Source organism: Gymnogyps californianus, chromosome 3 (genome assembly GCF_018139145.2).
Source record: "Gymnogyps californianus isolate 813 chromosome 3, ASM1813914v2, whole genome shotgun sequence".
Lineage (NCBI taxonomy): Eukaryota > Metazoa > Chordata > Aves > Accipitriformes > Cathartidae > Gymnogyps > Gymnogyps californianus.
Window position 1 is genome coordinate 14,199,376 of NC_059473.1, and position 16,553 is coordinate 14,215,928.

Here is a 16,553-nt window from a genome sequence, read left to right on the forward strand (position 1 = left end):
AAGAGAAGTGCTCATTGCCACATCGACTAACTCCCTAAGCTCCTTTGCCAGTAAACTGACAAGAAATAGCATATCCCTTGGCAGGACAGTCATCTGGTCATGCTGTGGATCTTGCAGAAACGTCTCCTGCCTCTAGCTGCTGTTGTGACAGGGTTTGTGAATGACAGCGCTGGGTACCTAAGACATGATGTACAACTAGCACGCAGAAAGGACATTTAGGACTCCCTTGTGCACATCTCAGTGACTGAAGAGCACGAAGGCACCTGGTGGTTCAAAGGAACAGAAAAACACATAGGAGTTACCAGGATTTTTCTGTAATACTCTTTTTTTGTGGAAACAGAACTGTCCCACTCTACCAGTCTTTTCTTATTTCATGTGCCTTCAAATGAGAACTTCTGGGAATGCACACAGTTTACGAGTAAGAGATGAAGAAGTGATTTGAACTTGGTTTATAATTCTCAGTATTGGGAAATGCTGCTGGTAATGTTCCATACAGATAACACGTTGATCCAAATTATTTGCATTGGAGAATTTTAAGCTAGTTAGATGAGATTATTTCTTGTCCATGAATAATGTTTTCTAATAAGACTAAGGACAGTGGAGATATCGACAGGGCTGAAAGAAGGACTAACTTTGTGCCAGTAGAGACTGAAGTGAATTCTGGTCAGACCGAAGACTGGTAGATTTAACATGCTAGTCCACAAATGTCCATTAAAGACAGGTTTGTGAAGTGAATCCAATATGCCCTGATAATATTTTAAGTCTGTTTGATGAAGGTTTCTCTGCTAATAGATTCTGTATGTATCTGATGTCATGCCATGTGACATTCTGATTTTTAAATAAGAATTGAGATCAACAAAACAATTCGTAAGTTGATCTAATAAATAAACTGGTAGATTCTCATACTTAACATTTACTATGGAATCATCATTCAGTGGGGATACCTCCAAGAAATTAGGTAACATTTACAAGAAAGGACTGAGAAACAGCTTAGGGATTATGAGGAAAACCAACTGAAGTATACACTTTGTGCAAGCTAAGAAGTCTAATACGATCTTGGAATGCAGAAATATGAGAATATTAAGTGATAGTTTCTCTCGCTTTTCACAGGAGTAAAACCATCATTAGATGCTCTTTATAGATTGTGCTACCTTTAGAAAGGAAAGTTAAAAAATTGGAAGAGAAAAATTAGTGATGATTCAAGATGTAGAAAAATATGGCTTATGAAGACATCTCTGATGAAATTTATTTACCCGAGAGGTTAGGACACAATAAAATTTTGGTTTATAATTTCCAAACCTGGGACATTTCTGATATTGTATCATCTATGCAAGGACTAGAATTTCATTGCTTTAAGTATCAAGATCCCAGATAATGATATAATGATTGTATGAAAGATTCACTCGAGCTTTATTGGCCCCCAAAATGTAATTTGCATAAAGATCCAAATTAATCCCAATGGCTTTTACTCTGTGAAAAAATTGTTTGTAATTTCCCATTTCCACAGGGAAATTCCACAGTGCTTTTTGGACTGCACTATGTAGGATGATCTACATCAGTGGATCCACGCGACTTCTAGCAGTCTATGAATCCATTGCCCTAAATCCAACAGCCACAGGAGATAAATAAATGTTCTTTACTTTGCTGATGCTGATCCTGAGTTTGTTGCGATTCACATCTGTCTCTTCCCAAACTTCAGCTTCATTGAAAGCAGTGTTTGGAGCCTGACCAAGACCTTCCGCTGGCCGGCCTGACAGGATGGGAGGAGCGTTCTCTTGATCACTCAGATGTTCACCCTGTAGGACATCCTCAGTGTTCTCACGAAGCAAGTCCCCAGGTACCGGAGTGACATTAACCACCCTATGGAAGAGACAAGAAGAAAGGTAAAATTATTAGTACTTAAAGAAGGAGGCCTATCACACTGCCCAAAGAAATTCCTTAGCAGCTTCTAGGGTATTACCAGGTTGAAAAAACAGGCAGTCCAGCATTATCCCAGATATGACAACCTGAAACAGAACAGGAGGATTCCACCTAACATATAGTCACAAAGACAGTGGGATGGATCAGTGAAAGCATCTTGGGACCCTTGATACGCAGGCTGCAAACTTCTTCAGAAGTGCCCATTACACAACATTTAGCTTAGAAGAAACTTCCCCTCTTTGCATGAGCAAATGAGGCTTAATAGGCCTTATAGCTTTTACTTTCTATAATATTAAGCTTTTATCTATCTCCTATAATATTACTACAGATTATTGTTATCCCTTAACGTCAGCCCCCTCAAAAACACCAAGACAGACCAGTGAACTAAGCTGTATCAACTTTTGTTTGGACTCATTTCCATCCCTGAGCACCAAGGTCTGTGTACCTTTGCACCAGCATATGAAACACTCTGTAAAGGTTGAGGAGTTGTGTTCGAGGCGTGACCAGTGCATGCACTGTGCTGTGTTCAGCTCACTATCAATTACAAACCCACCCCACAGCAAGGCAACAACTACCTCACAGCAGGTGCTCTCACAGAAGCTCCAGCCATGTGTGCCATATAGCATGCAAAATATACAGGCATATGGGATCCATCAATCCTGGCCAAAGGTCTCCAGACATCCCTTAATGTGACTCCAACCCACACACTCATCCTCAGTAGAAAATGTGTTTTCAGGACAGCAAGGGTCTGAAACTGGGTTCCACCACCTTAGATATATGTTAATGTATATAAAGTCAAATCAAGTAGTGGCTGCCATGCAGCTCCAACTTCCAAGGACCATAATGGCCTTGAAATCTTTCAAAAATGAACTTGTTACTGAGCTTGTTATTGAGGATGTCCATAGTCTGACTGGCACAACTGCAATACTCACCCAAACATGGCTGCTGTTTGCCTGGTGTTTTGCTGTGGTGGAGTAGAGGTGCTAGTGGACAACAAGATATCTGTACCAGCCTTCTCCCAGTCAAAGGCTTCATTTTCAGTGATGCCTCTTTCTTTCATGCTGTTCTCGAAAACGGACATGATTAGCTGGAATAAATTTACAAAAACAATTTATGTTAAGTAGCTGAGGGTGGCTCTGACAAAAAATCTGAAGTATGAGCATGAGGACCAAGTGCATCTTATAATCTCCATCTCCTACGAAAGGTACCAAGAAATGAAAGCAAATGTCAAAATTGTATCAGTTGTTTCTCAGGCTGGTTTTGGCTTGGTAACCGAAATTTCTTTAAATCTACAAAAGAAGTGCATGCAACATTTTGACACTGATTTGATGAAATCTTGCGGTTGGCTTGTTACTCTAACTCTAAAGCCTTAACTTCAGTTCAGCTTTCCTGTAGATTAGACATATGCAGAATAGTACATTTGATATGTAGAGTTCAAGGGCTGCTAGAAGACATAAACACAACAGGCAAACACAGTCCTAGGATGCAGATTCGTTGCAGTGTCTGGCTCAAATGCAGCTTGGTCAGGAGCCCTTTGATATGCCTATGCACAATGTGGCCTGCCACATTTGGCTGCAGAAGAAAATAGAACTGTAAAAGGGATGATACATTTTTCTTTATAAGATGGCAGGTACAAATGCTCATGCTGACGTGGTTTACGCTTGTTGCTTTCTAAGAACAGATATTTTTTAGGAGAGAATGAAACTACTGGCAACAGTGCTCCGTGCATCAATGCGTTACCCAGGGAAATCTGATGTTCTGCTGTCAAAGGGAAACTGGATGCTATAGGCCAACACAGCTGTACGTGAAGTCCTGTATTTCTAATAAAATTATTCAGCTAAATAATGCAGAACTGAGAGGACTCAGCCTAAAGTCTATACAGAGAGAGAATATGGCAACAAATACATTTGACTTATGGCATAGAATTAGCACTAAGTTATGAATAAAAATTACCATGAACAACCCCCCTATTTGTTTGCATTTATATTCCAGTTCTGTTTATCAGCATGATCAGAAGGCCAGGAGAGCCTGCCATTTCCTACTACCTTCCACCAAAGTGCAGTAAAATGCTTATTTGCAGCTTTCAGTTGAGCCATCTTTTCCTCCTTTTTGTGACCTAGAATCCTAGAATTAGGTGCTCCACTCCTGCAGTGGCACTACGTTTGATTAAAAGAATTCCCAGAGTTGACTGTTGGTCAGACCAAGGAACAGATAACATCTCTCCAGAGAGTGGATGTGACATGGCAGCGGTAGCAGCTTCTTTGATTCGAAAGGGATTTTACTGTTGTGACAGTTTAATATGATAGGAATGTGTTTCTGCTTGTTAGCCTCGTGTCATGATGCCCTCTTTCACCTCTGATGGAAACAGGAGTTGTGCTGCTGCTGTTGGCAGGGAATTTCTTGCTCAAAACTGAATGTGAATAACTAAAGGGTCACAGTCTTGCCTTTAGTAAATGCATTTCTGGTATTTAGTAACCTTAGATGGATGTTTTCTCATGAATTTGCCTAATTACTTATTGAATACATAAGCTTTCGGACTACACCTATCTTATGGCAAAGAATGCACCAATTATGTCAACTATCTTCTTTGCTCATTCAAACCTGCCAGCTGCTAATTTCATTTGGCAGTTTCTCATTTTCATATCAGAAGAAGCACAAGACAATTGTTCTCCACTCACTTCTTGCCATTCTGCCTTTGATTTTAAAGATGTCATGTACATGCCAGTCCTCTCTTTTTTTCAGAGTGTACTGTCCTAGTCTAATTAGTCTTTCCGCATCTGAAAGTGAATCTACCTCTAGCCTCCTTGTTACCCTTCCCTACAACTTCTCTGATTTCAAGATATCCTTTTTGAGAGGCAGGAATGGAACTACACACAGTATTTAAGAGTATGCTTCACAGAGATTTACATGGTAGTATAAAGATATTTTCTGTTTACCCTCTAATACTACTCTAGTTATTCTTAGGATTATATTTGCTTTCTGACTGCGACTTTGGCAAAGATTACTGTCAAATGTCTTTTAGAAATGAATATCCCCACATCCTCAAAGACTCCTTCCAAGAACTCTATACATTTGTAGACAGACGCCCTTATAAAAGACATACTGACTTCTGCTCATTAGATCATCCTCACCCATCTGCCCGCTAATCCTGGTCTTTATCACAGTTTCTGATTCTTTGTGATGTACGTGTCAGTGTCAGGGACTGGTATCTTCTGAAGCCATTTAAAAACTGGTACTGCTTCTGCCACCTTCCATTCCTTTGATACTGAAGCAGTCTGAAGTAAGAAACCACATGCTAAAATTAGAAGTTCAGCTGTCTTATTCTTAGCATTCCTTCATGCTGTCAAAGACCCACTCAGTCAAAACAACTTTTGTTACTTCTGCTATAACTTGTTCTGTAACACTTGCATTTGACTTTGCAGGCCATTTGGGATTTTACAGACTTCTATTGTATTCCCTGTAGGGTCTTTTTTCGCAGGCTGAAGGATACTAGTGTCCTCAGCTGCCATTATTCTCAAGCTATTCCATGATCTCATTGAGCCTTCTCAGCTTTCTCTGAACGCTTTATACTTCTGATGAAAGGTCAAAGCTTTACAAGGAGGAAAGTGGAGTGGGAAACTGCACAGAACAGTCCCAACAACAACCACTGCTCCCAGAAGTCATGCAAAAAACTACTGGATCCTGTCTAGGGATTCTCTGCCTGCAGACACAATATTATTAGGGACCAGAAGAGTTTCCACAGTCACTGCAAGCCTCCCATACTGAGTTTCCTTCTGCTGGGCCCACGAACAGCTAACCTGGCAGAGCCAGGAGGAAGATGACCAGAGATCCCTCATTTAAACAGGATGTCAGATAAGGAGCACAGCAAGAGCCTTTGCAGCCTTAAAGATCAAAAGATCTTTAAGTTGCAAGAGAAGTCAGGTGATCACCTAGTCTACCCCCTACTCAAAGCAGGGCTTACCTTCAAGTCAGATCCACTTTCAAAGTCAGATCAGCTTGCTCAATGCCCTGTCAAGTTATGTTCTGATTATCTCCAAGGATGAAGATCGCACTACTGTTTGACATCCTCCTGGTGGTAACTTTTTCCTGTATAGCTAATTGCAATTTCTTTCGTTGTGGATTGCGTCAATTGCATCTCATCCTTTCACTGTGCACCTCAGAAGAGTCTAACTCAGTCTTCCCTATAGGTAGCAGAAGGCAAAACCAGGATCCCCTTTAATCCTTCCCTTCTTAAGGTCAAAGAAACCCACTTCTCTCAGCCTCTCCCCTTATGGCATGTGCTTTAGCTCCCAGTCATCTTGGTGGCCTACCACTGGGCTCACTCCAGTTTGTATGTCTTGTACTGGACGCAGCTTTCCCGATGTGATTTAACAAGTGCCTAACAGAAGGGAATAATCACTTCACCTTACACTGCTGGCTATGCTTTTCCTAATACAGCCCAACATGTGGTTAGCTTGCTTCGTCACAAGGATACACTACTGTTTCATGGTCACCACTAAGACATTCAGGTCTGCAGAAGCAGAGCTCCTCCCTAGCCAGTTAGTTGATCCCCAGCCTGTACTGTTCCACATGTTTATTCCATCCCAAGTGCAGAACTTTGTACTTGCCTTTGCTGAACCTCATGAGGTTCCTGTAAGCCCGTCAAGGTCTCTCTGAGTATCAGTACTACCCTTCAGCATATCAGCTGCTTCTCCCAAATTGGTATCTTCTGTGAACTGGCTGAGAGTGTGCTCTGTCCCCCTGCCCCATCATCCAGGTCTTTAATGAAGACACTGAACACTATTAGCTCCAGTACTGTTCCCTGAGAGATACCACTACTGGCTAGCCACCAACTGAACTTTGCATTGCTGATCACAACCCTCTGACACCCAGCAATCCAGACAATTTGCCACCAACCTTGTGGTCCACTTATTCAAACCATCTCTTTCCAATCTGGCTGTGAAGACTTTATGAAAGACTGTGTAAAGTCAAGGTAGATAACATTCACTGCTCTCTCTGCATCCATAGAAGAAGTCACATCCTCACAGAAGGCTGGTCAGGTTGGTCAGGTATGCTCTGTCCTGGGTAAATCCATGCTGGGTCTTCCCAGTCCCTTCTAATCTTTCATGTACCTGGACATGCTTTCCAAAAGTAGTTATTTCATAATGAGCCCAGCATCCCCCTTCAGCAAGAATATAATGCCCACCATAGCTATGCCTGTATACACCACTCCATTAAGAATTTTTTAGTTTGTATACCATGGACCTAATGGTAGATAGAGGCTGACTTGCCATATTTTCTTGGCAGTAACAGACCTAGCCTTTTGGTGTCTGGACAGAACACAAAAACAAGGAAAGTGATTATGAAGCATGTGCATAGATGAACAATATTGTCATTTTTTTGAAAAACTTTATGAGTAACCATTTGATGGGGTTTGAGGCTAGATGAAGAGACTTCAGGGAAGGCTGAGCTCACATGATGAGGGAAGGTAGGAAAAGGTAGTAGATGACTAAGTAGCATCTTCTCATAAGACTTCCTTGATGCAGGAAGATATTCCAATTTCTCTCTACTGGATGAGAATAATGCATATGTCTTTCATCCATGCACCAGGTAAAAAAAGTTATGTACACCTAACTGTAACCTAAAAATTAGGCTCAAATCATGAAGCTACCAGACAGGACTAACCTCCAGCACACCCAATAGGTCTACACCACATGCAGACAGAGACCTATGAAAGCAATCCATTATCATGGTGCCTGTAGTTGGCCTTACTTGGAAAAGAGCTTCCATATCATAGGGAAGTTGTGGTGGAAGACCAATAGTTTGGATAGGTCTCATTGGGAATTCCTCATATACAAAGGAAATGTTGGCCATTCTGGAAGCCTGGGAGGTAACAGGAAAGGCACAAGGCACTATATTTCATTCAGACTACCTGCACTGTACAGCAATCACTCCACCTCTCCAGGGTCCAGAAAGAGAAGGGAGGCAATGGCTACAGATGCAGCTCAGATCCTCTTCCCCACCTACACGGTAAGCACAGATCCATAGCACCCCAGTGAGAAGAAATACAGAATTTTCGCTTGGAAGGTTATCAGAGTCACAGGAGAATGTTATTGAAAAAGGGGCAGAGCATGGACTGGATCAGCTTAGCCCCATTAGGGCTGTTCAGACTCCTGAGCTTCCTATTGGGCCAGACTTAACAACAGAAAGGGATAAGCAGTAAAGAAAATACATCACATAAACCAAACTGCAGCACAGCAATGGGAACTAGGGAACCCTTGTGGTACCTTTCCCCCCCTAGCACTGGACAAGGACTCATGACTCAGTAGATGTAGGCTGGTGAGGGCATGGCTTGTCAGACCATGTACCAGGTCTAGACCATGTCACATCAGAGCACGTCAACTTCCACAAGACAACGTGCAATTCCAACGCTTTGAGTATGAAAACCACTGGTGGGATAAAGAAGAGGCCCAACATGTTTCTCTATTAAAGATGTTAATATCCATGACGACGTAAAGCTTAATTGCACATTTTGTAGTGGCATACCATGTTTTGGGCTGATGTCTCATAGAAGGAGAGAGAAGCAGCCAATTGTGCAGAAATTACCTATTAAACTGTCATGATACCTCTTGTCAAATGCCTTCTCCTGGCCAAGGTTCAGGAAATGAATCACAGTCAATGCTGAAATACCAGGTGAAAAAGGTCCCAAAACAGTTATGGATTGTCCAGATGCTCCAGCCTTGAATTCTTCAGGGTTCATCTAGGAAGACGGAATCTTTCAGCACAAACTTCAGGTGTGGCAAGTTGCTCTTGCTCAAGTTTCTAATCTGCAGTGTAATCCCCAACACAGTATTAAAGAATAAATATTAGGCACACCTCTTAAGCGGCAGGGGTCCCCTTTTGACAAGGGAATGCTCCTGATACGTGTTTGTAAGCCCTAGACGGATGCCTGGGAGAAAACATTAAGCCTGTGATGGAAGACTTCCAATAACTTGGCCAGCATGAGGGAGCTCAAACTGGCACTGGTTGTCCACAGGGAGTCTTTCCCAAACGCTCTGACAATATCTGGTATTGACTGGATCTGAAAGGAAGAGGTCCATGTACAAAGCTCTTACCTTCCCACGTTTGCTCTAGACGTGTACAAGACAGCCATTCTCTTATACAATCACAGGTGATGTGATCACTTTTTCTTGGGTGAAATGCAATTAACAGTCCACCAGCTGAGGGAATCTGATGGGCTCCCAGGCAAAGGCACCCCAATTTCTGTAATATTCCAGGACCAAAGATCACCATTCCTCTTCTGATACTCATTGCAAAAAGATGGATCTTCGGGGAGAGAAGCCAGCCACCTCCCCAACCATACCTGAAACTATCCCTCTACCAGTTGGACCCAGTTCACGCACTTTTCTCACATCCTATCTTCACTATGCCAGGGAAAAGGCATGTTCTTGCTGTCAAATGAGTCAGAAAACCCAAAAATGTTGCTCTAATGCCCACATCCTCCCGCTGTGAAAGTGCTAAAAGTTTGACCCTAACCATGAACCAATACTGACAGGGATCCATTAAAGGGATAGGCCTGATGTCAGAGGCCATGAGCCCAAGAAGTGCAAAAACACAAGGTGCAAGTAAGATCCATCATGTGACAGTTCAACTCTATTTTATTCTACTATCATTTTCTTCGCCTATGCCTAGGCAAAGCTTGTGCCATCTATCCATCAGAGAGCAGTAGTCTCCAGTCACACTTAGTCTTCAGTTACAGCCTGGTATCTCTCTCTTCTGACATGATCTCAGGGGCCCAGAACTGTGGTAAAATTGCCACTCAGCATGAAGTGTGCTTAGGAGGATCTAAAATGGCAACGGAAGGCAGATGACTACTGATAAACACTTTTTGATGGCTTGGCCTTGGGGCATAGATGTCAATAGTTAAGAACTAGACACTTCCCATGGATCTAGAGCCACAGTCTGTGACCAAGTATGATCCTGGCAACCTTCGCCACCGTGGGGAGTAGGTCCAGGACGAACAGGCTCACCATCCCATCAGCTTCTGGGCCCAGCTAAGATCACTGACTAAGTAAGAGTGAACCTGCTGCAGACACACGATTCCCTTTTCCCCCCTAAGGCAGGTGACTACTTGGATGCTGCAGAGCATCAGCTGTAGTCCTGAGTGTTAGCAATGTTATTTTCATGTGTTAAGGAGAATTATGATCTTCCCAGTCAGACTGGTAGGGGAAAAGACAAGTAGTGTGATTACTTAACTGAGGCAAACGAGAGATAATCATGGTGGCTAACAAGTACAAACAAGAAAAAAACAATCACATAGGGGCAAGGGTGTGAGTAGGAGAACTGCAAAACTAGGAGACAGAGAGAATTCACACAAAGACAGAAAAAGCCATAAGCCAGGCTAGGAGGTGGATGGAGAGAGAGAGAGAAATAGAGCTCTGAGTGGTGGGAGGACTGGGGTTTTTTTGTTTGGTTGAGGTTTTTGGGTTTTGTTGTGTTGTTTTTTTTTTTTAACAACAATACAGAGAACGAAGGATGGAGGGGAGTGGGGAAAGTCATGGGGTCACTGAGATGAAGTATCTGCATTGCCTTCCACCTCTAAAACGTTTTTGCTGTCACAGTGATAAAACAAGTCTGAAGATACCAGATGCAGTTGCTTTTTCCTTTGTGCAACAGTTAAGGTATGCTGCACAATGGTGGTGAGGGCTATAGGTATATTTCACCCCTCTCCCTTTCCCATCCTTCACACTAGCATATCTGCTTAGATGGACAATCCCAGATGCTGATGGTGGCAGAGCTGAAGAAAAAGATTGCAAACTTCAGGGCATGGATCACTTGGAGCAAGGAGGACAGCAGCAGCGGCCAGTCCCCTATTGTCTGTTCCCATTTACAAAGGAGCAAGAAAGGAGGGGCTGACCCAGTACAGCTCTTCTTACATTCATGTCTGGCCTCTTTCTAAAGCCAAAAGCATCCTATGATATCCAGCATCCTGCAAAGCCAGAAGACATACATCATGAGAAGTTAGAGAGAGAATACATCAGAATTCAGACAGTGAGGGAGGAGGGAGCAGTCAGAATGATCTTATTATCAGATGCTCACATGCAGTGTTTATGCATCATTCCCCACTTCAAATGATGGAGGTGGGAGATGAAGGATTTTACCAAAACTTCATGCTACTGCAAAAGAAGCCAAAGCTTTACTTGGTACATGGAGATGGGAGCAATCAAAACTGCATTGCCACTGGATAAAACAGATAGAATATTAGAAAGTCTTAGGAATGGAATAGAACATTGTAACTGCAGTTTGCTACTTCATGGACTACATACATCTTCAACATGCAATGCTGGCAAGTCCCCACCTCACAAAGGCACAACTGGAGAAGGTTCAGAGGATGACACAAACCAAAGGTGTGGAAAGGTTTCCTTCTGAGCAAAAAGCAAGTAAGTAAGTAGACTAAGATCCTTCAGTCTGGGCAAAAGAGTAACTGAAGAGCAATACCATGGAGGTCTGTAAGATGCTGTGTGGCTGGGAAGCGGGAGAGGAGCTAGGGACCAGCATTCACAGTTATGTCCGAGATGTAAGGGGCGTTAAATAAGACTGGCAGGTGGCAAGTTTAGAACAAACAGAAGGAAGTAGTAGTTCTCACAGCAAGCAGTTAACCTGTGGTGCCTCCCTGTCACATGGTGGATACTAAAGGTTTACATGAATTCAGGAGGAGAATGGACAAGTTCATGGAAGACAAATTCATTGAGGGCTATGAAATATAGAGACATTTTTGGTTTAGGAGATTCTTGATCCTCAAGGATCCTTGATCCTCAAGCTTTGAGAGTCTTCTGGGGAAGTGTCACTGAATGCTCATTCTTTTATAATCTTCCCACAGCCAACACTGTTGGAGACATGCTACTAGGCCAGACAAACCTTTTCTCCAGCCCAGTGAAGCTGCCCTTTCATCATAATTTCTCTCAAAGAGGAGAACTCGGAGGTCGACTAGAGCTGTGCAGCTATATGAAACACCAAACCTGTCCAACTAAAGGACAGCATTCAGAGTCAGAATCCTCACCTGGTGATTAGCATACATCTTAAATTGAAATATATTAAAGAGCTAAGAAAGGAAATGGTGAACTGTAACTTCAAATTATATTCATATATGTTTTATTCGGTTTCCATATTTCTAATCTTGTCATTCCTATTTTTAAATAAACCATGACTTTATATATTAGTAGACATACTTCCCCAATTTCCTTAATTTCCCTGACGGTCTGGTACTGGTGACAAATTCAGATGCCATCTGATATATTTTTTAATCTTTCACAGTAATAAATCCAGATAAATCAATATAAAGACATCTCTGGAGCTGAGATGTTTGGAGAATTTGCTGGCTGGAATAGGCCTCCAAGTCAAGCTAGAAGAATCAGTGTTTGGTGGCAAGCTGCAGGTGCCAGACTTTTGTGGGGAGTTCCTTTTGGAGGCTTCTTCCCAGAGCTGCACCTGCAAGAAACTGAAGGCAAAGAGGCAATTCACAGCTTCAGACAAATCCCCTACTGTGAAAGAGCTGTTCGTGATTTGTACTGCACGAAAATTGTCCAGAAACATCTCCTTCCATTTCCATCTCAAGGATGGCTTTTCAGTACCGTTAGGACACAATTATTTTAAACTGGAATGGCATATAGGAGGATGTAGGTTCAAAATGAGCTTTGGAGATCTCTGATCCAACCATCTGCTCAAACCAGGGCTAATTGCAAAGTCAGATCAGCTTCCTCATCCAGTCAACTTTTGGAAATCTCTAAGGATGGAAATTCCACAGCTTCTCTAGGTACCTGTTCCATACTTAAGAACCCTCGTTCTTATCCCCCCCACCCCGCCCCTAGATTTAGTCACAATTTCCCCTGCTGCCTTTGAGAAAAGTCTGCCTCTATTCTCCCCACAACCGTCCTTGAGGCAGTGCAAGACAGCAATCAGATCCCCTCTTTGACTTTTCTTCTCCAGGCTAAACAAATCCAGCTCCCTCAGCATCTCCTCAGTCCACCTCCATCCCTGTATAGCCCTCCATCTTAGTGGCAAATGTTATTTTTCCACTGTACTACCCAGAAAGTATTTGCCTTTTTTTTAAAAAAAAAAAAAAAGTTCTGGTTGCTATGCTGTGACACGTACATGGCTAAAATACAAAAGCACTGTTGGAGAGAGTTTGCTGGAACACCCTCCTACCATTTTCCCACTCATTTGATGCACTATCAACAGGAGCAGGCACTCACATAAGACTGCACAGATCTGCTAATAAAATGTTGTTTTCAACACTCTGGCTTTAATGTACAGAGAAAACCACTGTGATAAAAAAGGGGCACAGAATCAAGTTGCCTCAGTTATATAGTGTTAGTTGAGCTACTGTAACTGATCACATATATGCTGATAGCAAACAGTGAATGGGAGAAAAAAACCAACATTACAATGAATATTAAAGAAAGAGATAATAATAGCTAAGGCCCATATGATTCTGCAAGAAATCAAAGGGGTTGATGTACACTGTTGAGCTGTTGGCATAGGCTCTTTGCAGACTTTGGCAAGCTGTGCTAAAATTCCGTCACACTTGGAGTATCTCAACCCTTTTGTGTTTTAATGAAAGCCAAAAGTACTCTGTTGCTTGGGAAGAGCTTTCTGGTCTGGAGTACAGGATTATTTTGGACAGGGTGGTGGAAGGAGAAGAAAAAACTTTTGAGATGTTGAAGAACTGTACAGTCCAACCTTTTTCTTCTGGTCCTAGGAAAGGTATTCCTCAGCCAGATATGAACACATGCATGGAAGTGTTAGAAAATCCAAATGCCAATCCAGAGTGCCATGCATCAGATTGGTAACAAAGAAAGGCTCCCACCTGATAGTCTGGCTTGGTGAAGTAGTCTAGGCTTGCAATATGATCCAGAAAAAGGTGGAACTCTGAAGGCATGTGTTTTAGCAGCATTCGGTGTTCATACTTTTCTTTTATCATGCCAACCTGCTCCTGGAAAAAAGAAAATATCTCAGAGCCAAGAATCTCTTCTGTTGCTTCATATTCATACAGTTTTATCATTCCTGGAATACCATCTAGTGTTATCATTCCTGGAACACAGCCTCTTCTTATACCCAGCACTGTGTCTACACATTCTCTTGTTTGGTGTCCCTAGCAAAGCGAGGTTGATCACTGCAGGCAAAGGTCAAAGGGGAATCCTGAGATGGAAACACTCTTCAGAAGCTGTCCCTTAGCAGAGCCTTCTGCACAGGCGACCTATTTCTTTCCGGGGATTTTATTCTCTAGCACAAAGTATTTCCAAGACAACATGAACAGTTAGCTTTATTCTGTTTAACTTTCCAGTTGCAATTCCAATTTGGCTTGTTTGGCATGGCAAAGCATTATCCTCCCACCTTTCTAAAGGCTCTGTTTATTTGTCAAAAGGACAGCTCAGCCTTTCCACTTTTGTTGTTTGCTTTGCAAGAACAAAGTCAAAGTCGCTTGATCAAATATGATTAACAACGTGCATAAAAAAATGTCTAGCTACTCCAAATAAGACAAGCTCCACACTCTGTATGAGAACACACAAAAGCAGGTTAGCATCTTGCAGCAAGATCTGATGAAAAGCAGGCCCTGGCTTTACTTCAGCAAAAAGCTGCACTGAGCTGCAGGAGGAATAATAAGAGTCATAATAATAAAAATGTAGCACCCTGTCTTAAACACAGACACTACGATTCCTACCTTATCTTTGATCTTTCGCCACGGAAGCTGACCAACTGCAAACTCCACCAACATGTAAAAGAGGGACCACAGATCATCATGTCTACCCATCTCCTGGAGAAAAGAGAGACGAAGACTGAGGAGCAAAGTTCCATGCTGCTCAGTAGTCCAGGTGTGCTCTCCGGATCAGCTACCTCATTTTAAAAAGCAGGAAGAAAAGTCATACTTCCCATTCAATGATTAAAGAAGCCAGATTAAAGACTAAAGATGCAAAATCAAGTATTTACTAAACCTGGCAATGTCAACACCTGAATAACCCCATTTGTCTTCCTTTTTGTGAATATATTAGGAAAGAGTTTTTTTATCTGTACAACAGAGCACAAGTTTTCCATAGGACTCTCCCTCACTGAGTATATAGGAGTGGAATATTTATTAATAGGATGTGGAATAACCTAGATTAAGGGAAAAAACCAAACTGTGTGTAGAAAATCTATTATTATTTTTAAGCTAAATATCATTCAAACTCTTTTCAGAAGACAACATTTCCTCAAGGGCTTTTGCAAAACACTCATCATCAAGCACCACAACAACTTACAGATTTATAACATTTCCACATACCACTCTCCTCCTGGCCTAGCAAATGGGAAATTGAAATATGGGGATTAAGGCTGAAATTGTCAAAGCACATGAAGTCATTTTTGGTGCTCAACATCCAATGTCTAGAACATGATTTCTCAGAACAGCATGCATTATACAGCAATTTTTGTGTCTAAATATACCTCTAGCTGATGCCAGCTACAGCTGGCACTATTCAGCTCTTCCAAAAAATATACCTCAGGTTTCTCAGTGTCTCCCAGGAAATAGAATGAATTCATGATGGCATTCAACTGCCCTCCACACATCACACTTTCCACCTTCTGCAGACAATGACTTCTTTCCCTAAAAAGACTTGAAACTTCCTCATATGTCACAGGTCACACTACAGACTCATCCCAAATAAGGCCAGAAACCTGGATGGTAACACAGGAGGGCTGACAGTTTCCATCTGGCAAGCACTTAGCAGCAGAACCAGAGGACTTACGGTTTACTGTCTACACGGAACATTACTGAAACAGGACAAACCAGTGTTTTGAGAAAAATGTTAGATGAGACTTCCGGAAGTGTTTAGAATGAAACAGGCCAGACATTATGTAAATAATGGCTCTTTTCAGGGAAAAATAAACCTAGCCTTCACTATGTGGCTCTTCACCTGATGGCATGATGTTAATATTAAAAATTCCAGGTGGAGAATGGATTTGGGGACCCTGCACTTGGTAATTCACAGCCGAGTTCTGCTAGAAACTAGCAGCAAGCAGCCTGGCACTTAACCTGATTTCCACTTTAGTGTGGGTTTTTTTTCTTCCCTTAAAAAGTGTCTGATAATGCAATAATTACAATTATTAAGGCTGCCAACTAGAGAGGATCCAATAACTGAATCATAATTTTGATTTTACAGTCAACAGCCTTGACCACCTAATGGAATTCATCTGATATACTAGCTTCTGTAGGTAACAAACGAGAACTCATGCTTCTTACTCCTCTGCTCCTGAAAAGAGGTTTCTGAGGAGAAATAACCTTGGTGCTAACTCCTTATAACCCAAAAATACTCACTCGGTTTTTGTGTGCATTCACTGAAGCATAGCGGACCGTTCCTCGAAAACCAGCAACATTGCGAGGCTGAAGGGAGACAACAGAAAATCTCAGAGACAGAGCAGATTACTAAATCCCCTGTGCAGCTAACTCCTGAGAACTTCTTGTCTATACTGTTATTTCATATGTACCCAAGGGATACAAACCTCTTACTGCCTTCACCTGCTCTAGCAGCCAGCTAAACAGACAGCATTCTCCAATTCTGCATTTCTAGAAAAGCTTATTTTACAGAGAGGGCAAGGTGGTTACAGTGATAGGTTAGAAT

At 42.1% G+C, this 16,553-nt stretch overlaps 2 protein-coding genes across 2 annotated transcripts in view; both read right to left on the bottom strand.

Moving 5' to 3' along the window:
• Nucleotides 1-16,553, bottom strand: part of TTBK1 (tau tubulin kinase 1) — a 96,585-nt gene that overhangs the window by 35,327 nt on the left and 44,705 nt on the right. The window contains exons 6-10 of the mRNA XM_050893119.1: nucleotides 16,250-16,315; nucleotides 14,621-14,713; nucleotides 13,766-13,891; nucleotides 2,853-3,007; nucleotides 1,641-1,860 (exon numbers count right to left, since the gene is read on the bottom strand). Coding sequence (XP_050749076.1) covers nucleotides 1,641-1,860; nucleotides 2,853-3,007; nucleotides 13,766-13,891; nucleotides 14,621-14,713; nucleotides 16,250-16,315 — 660 coding nt within the window. The remainder of the gene's footprint in view (nucleotides 1-1,640; nucleotides 1,861-2,852; nucleotides 3,008-13,765; nucleotides 13,892-14,620; nucleotides 14,714-16,249; nucleotides 16,316-16,553) is intronic.
• RRBP1 (ribosome binding protein 1) overlaps nucleotides 13,408-16,553 on the bottom strand; it is a 550,780-nt gene continuing 547,634 nt past the window's right edge. The window contains exon 25 of the transcript XR_007766150.1: nucleotides 13,408-13,419. The gene's annotated coding sequence lies outside the window, so the exon portion shown is untranslated. The remainder of the gene's footprint in view (nucleotides 13,420-16,553) is intronic.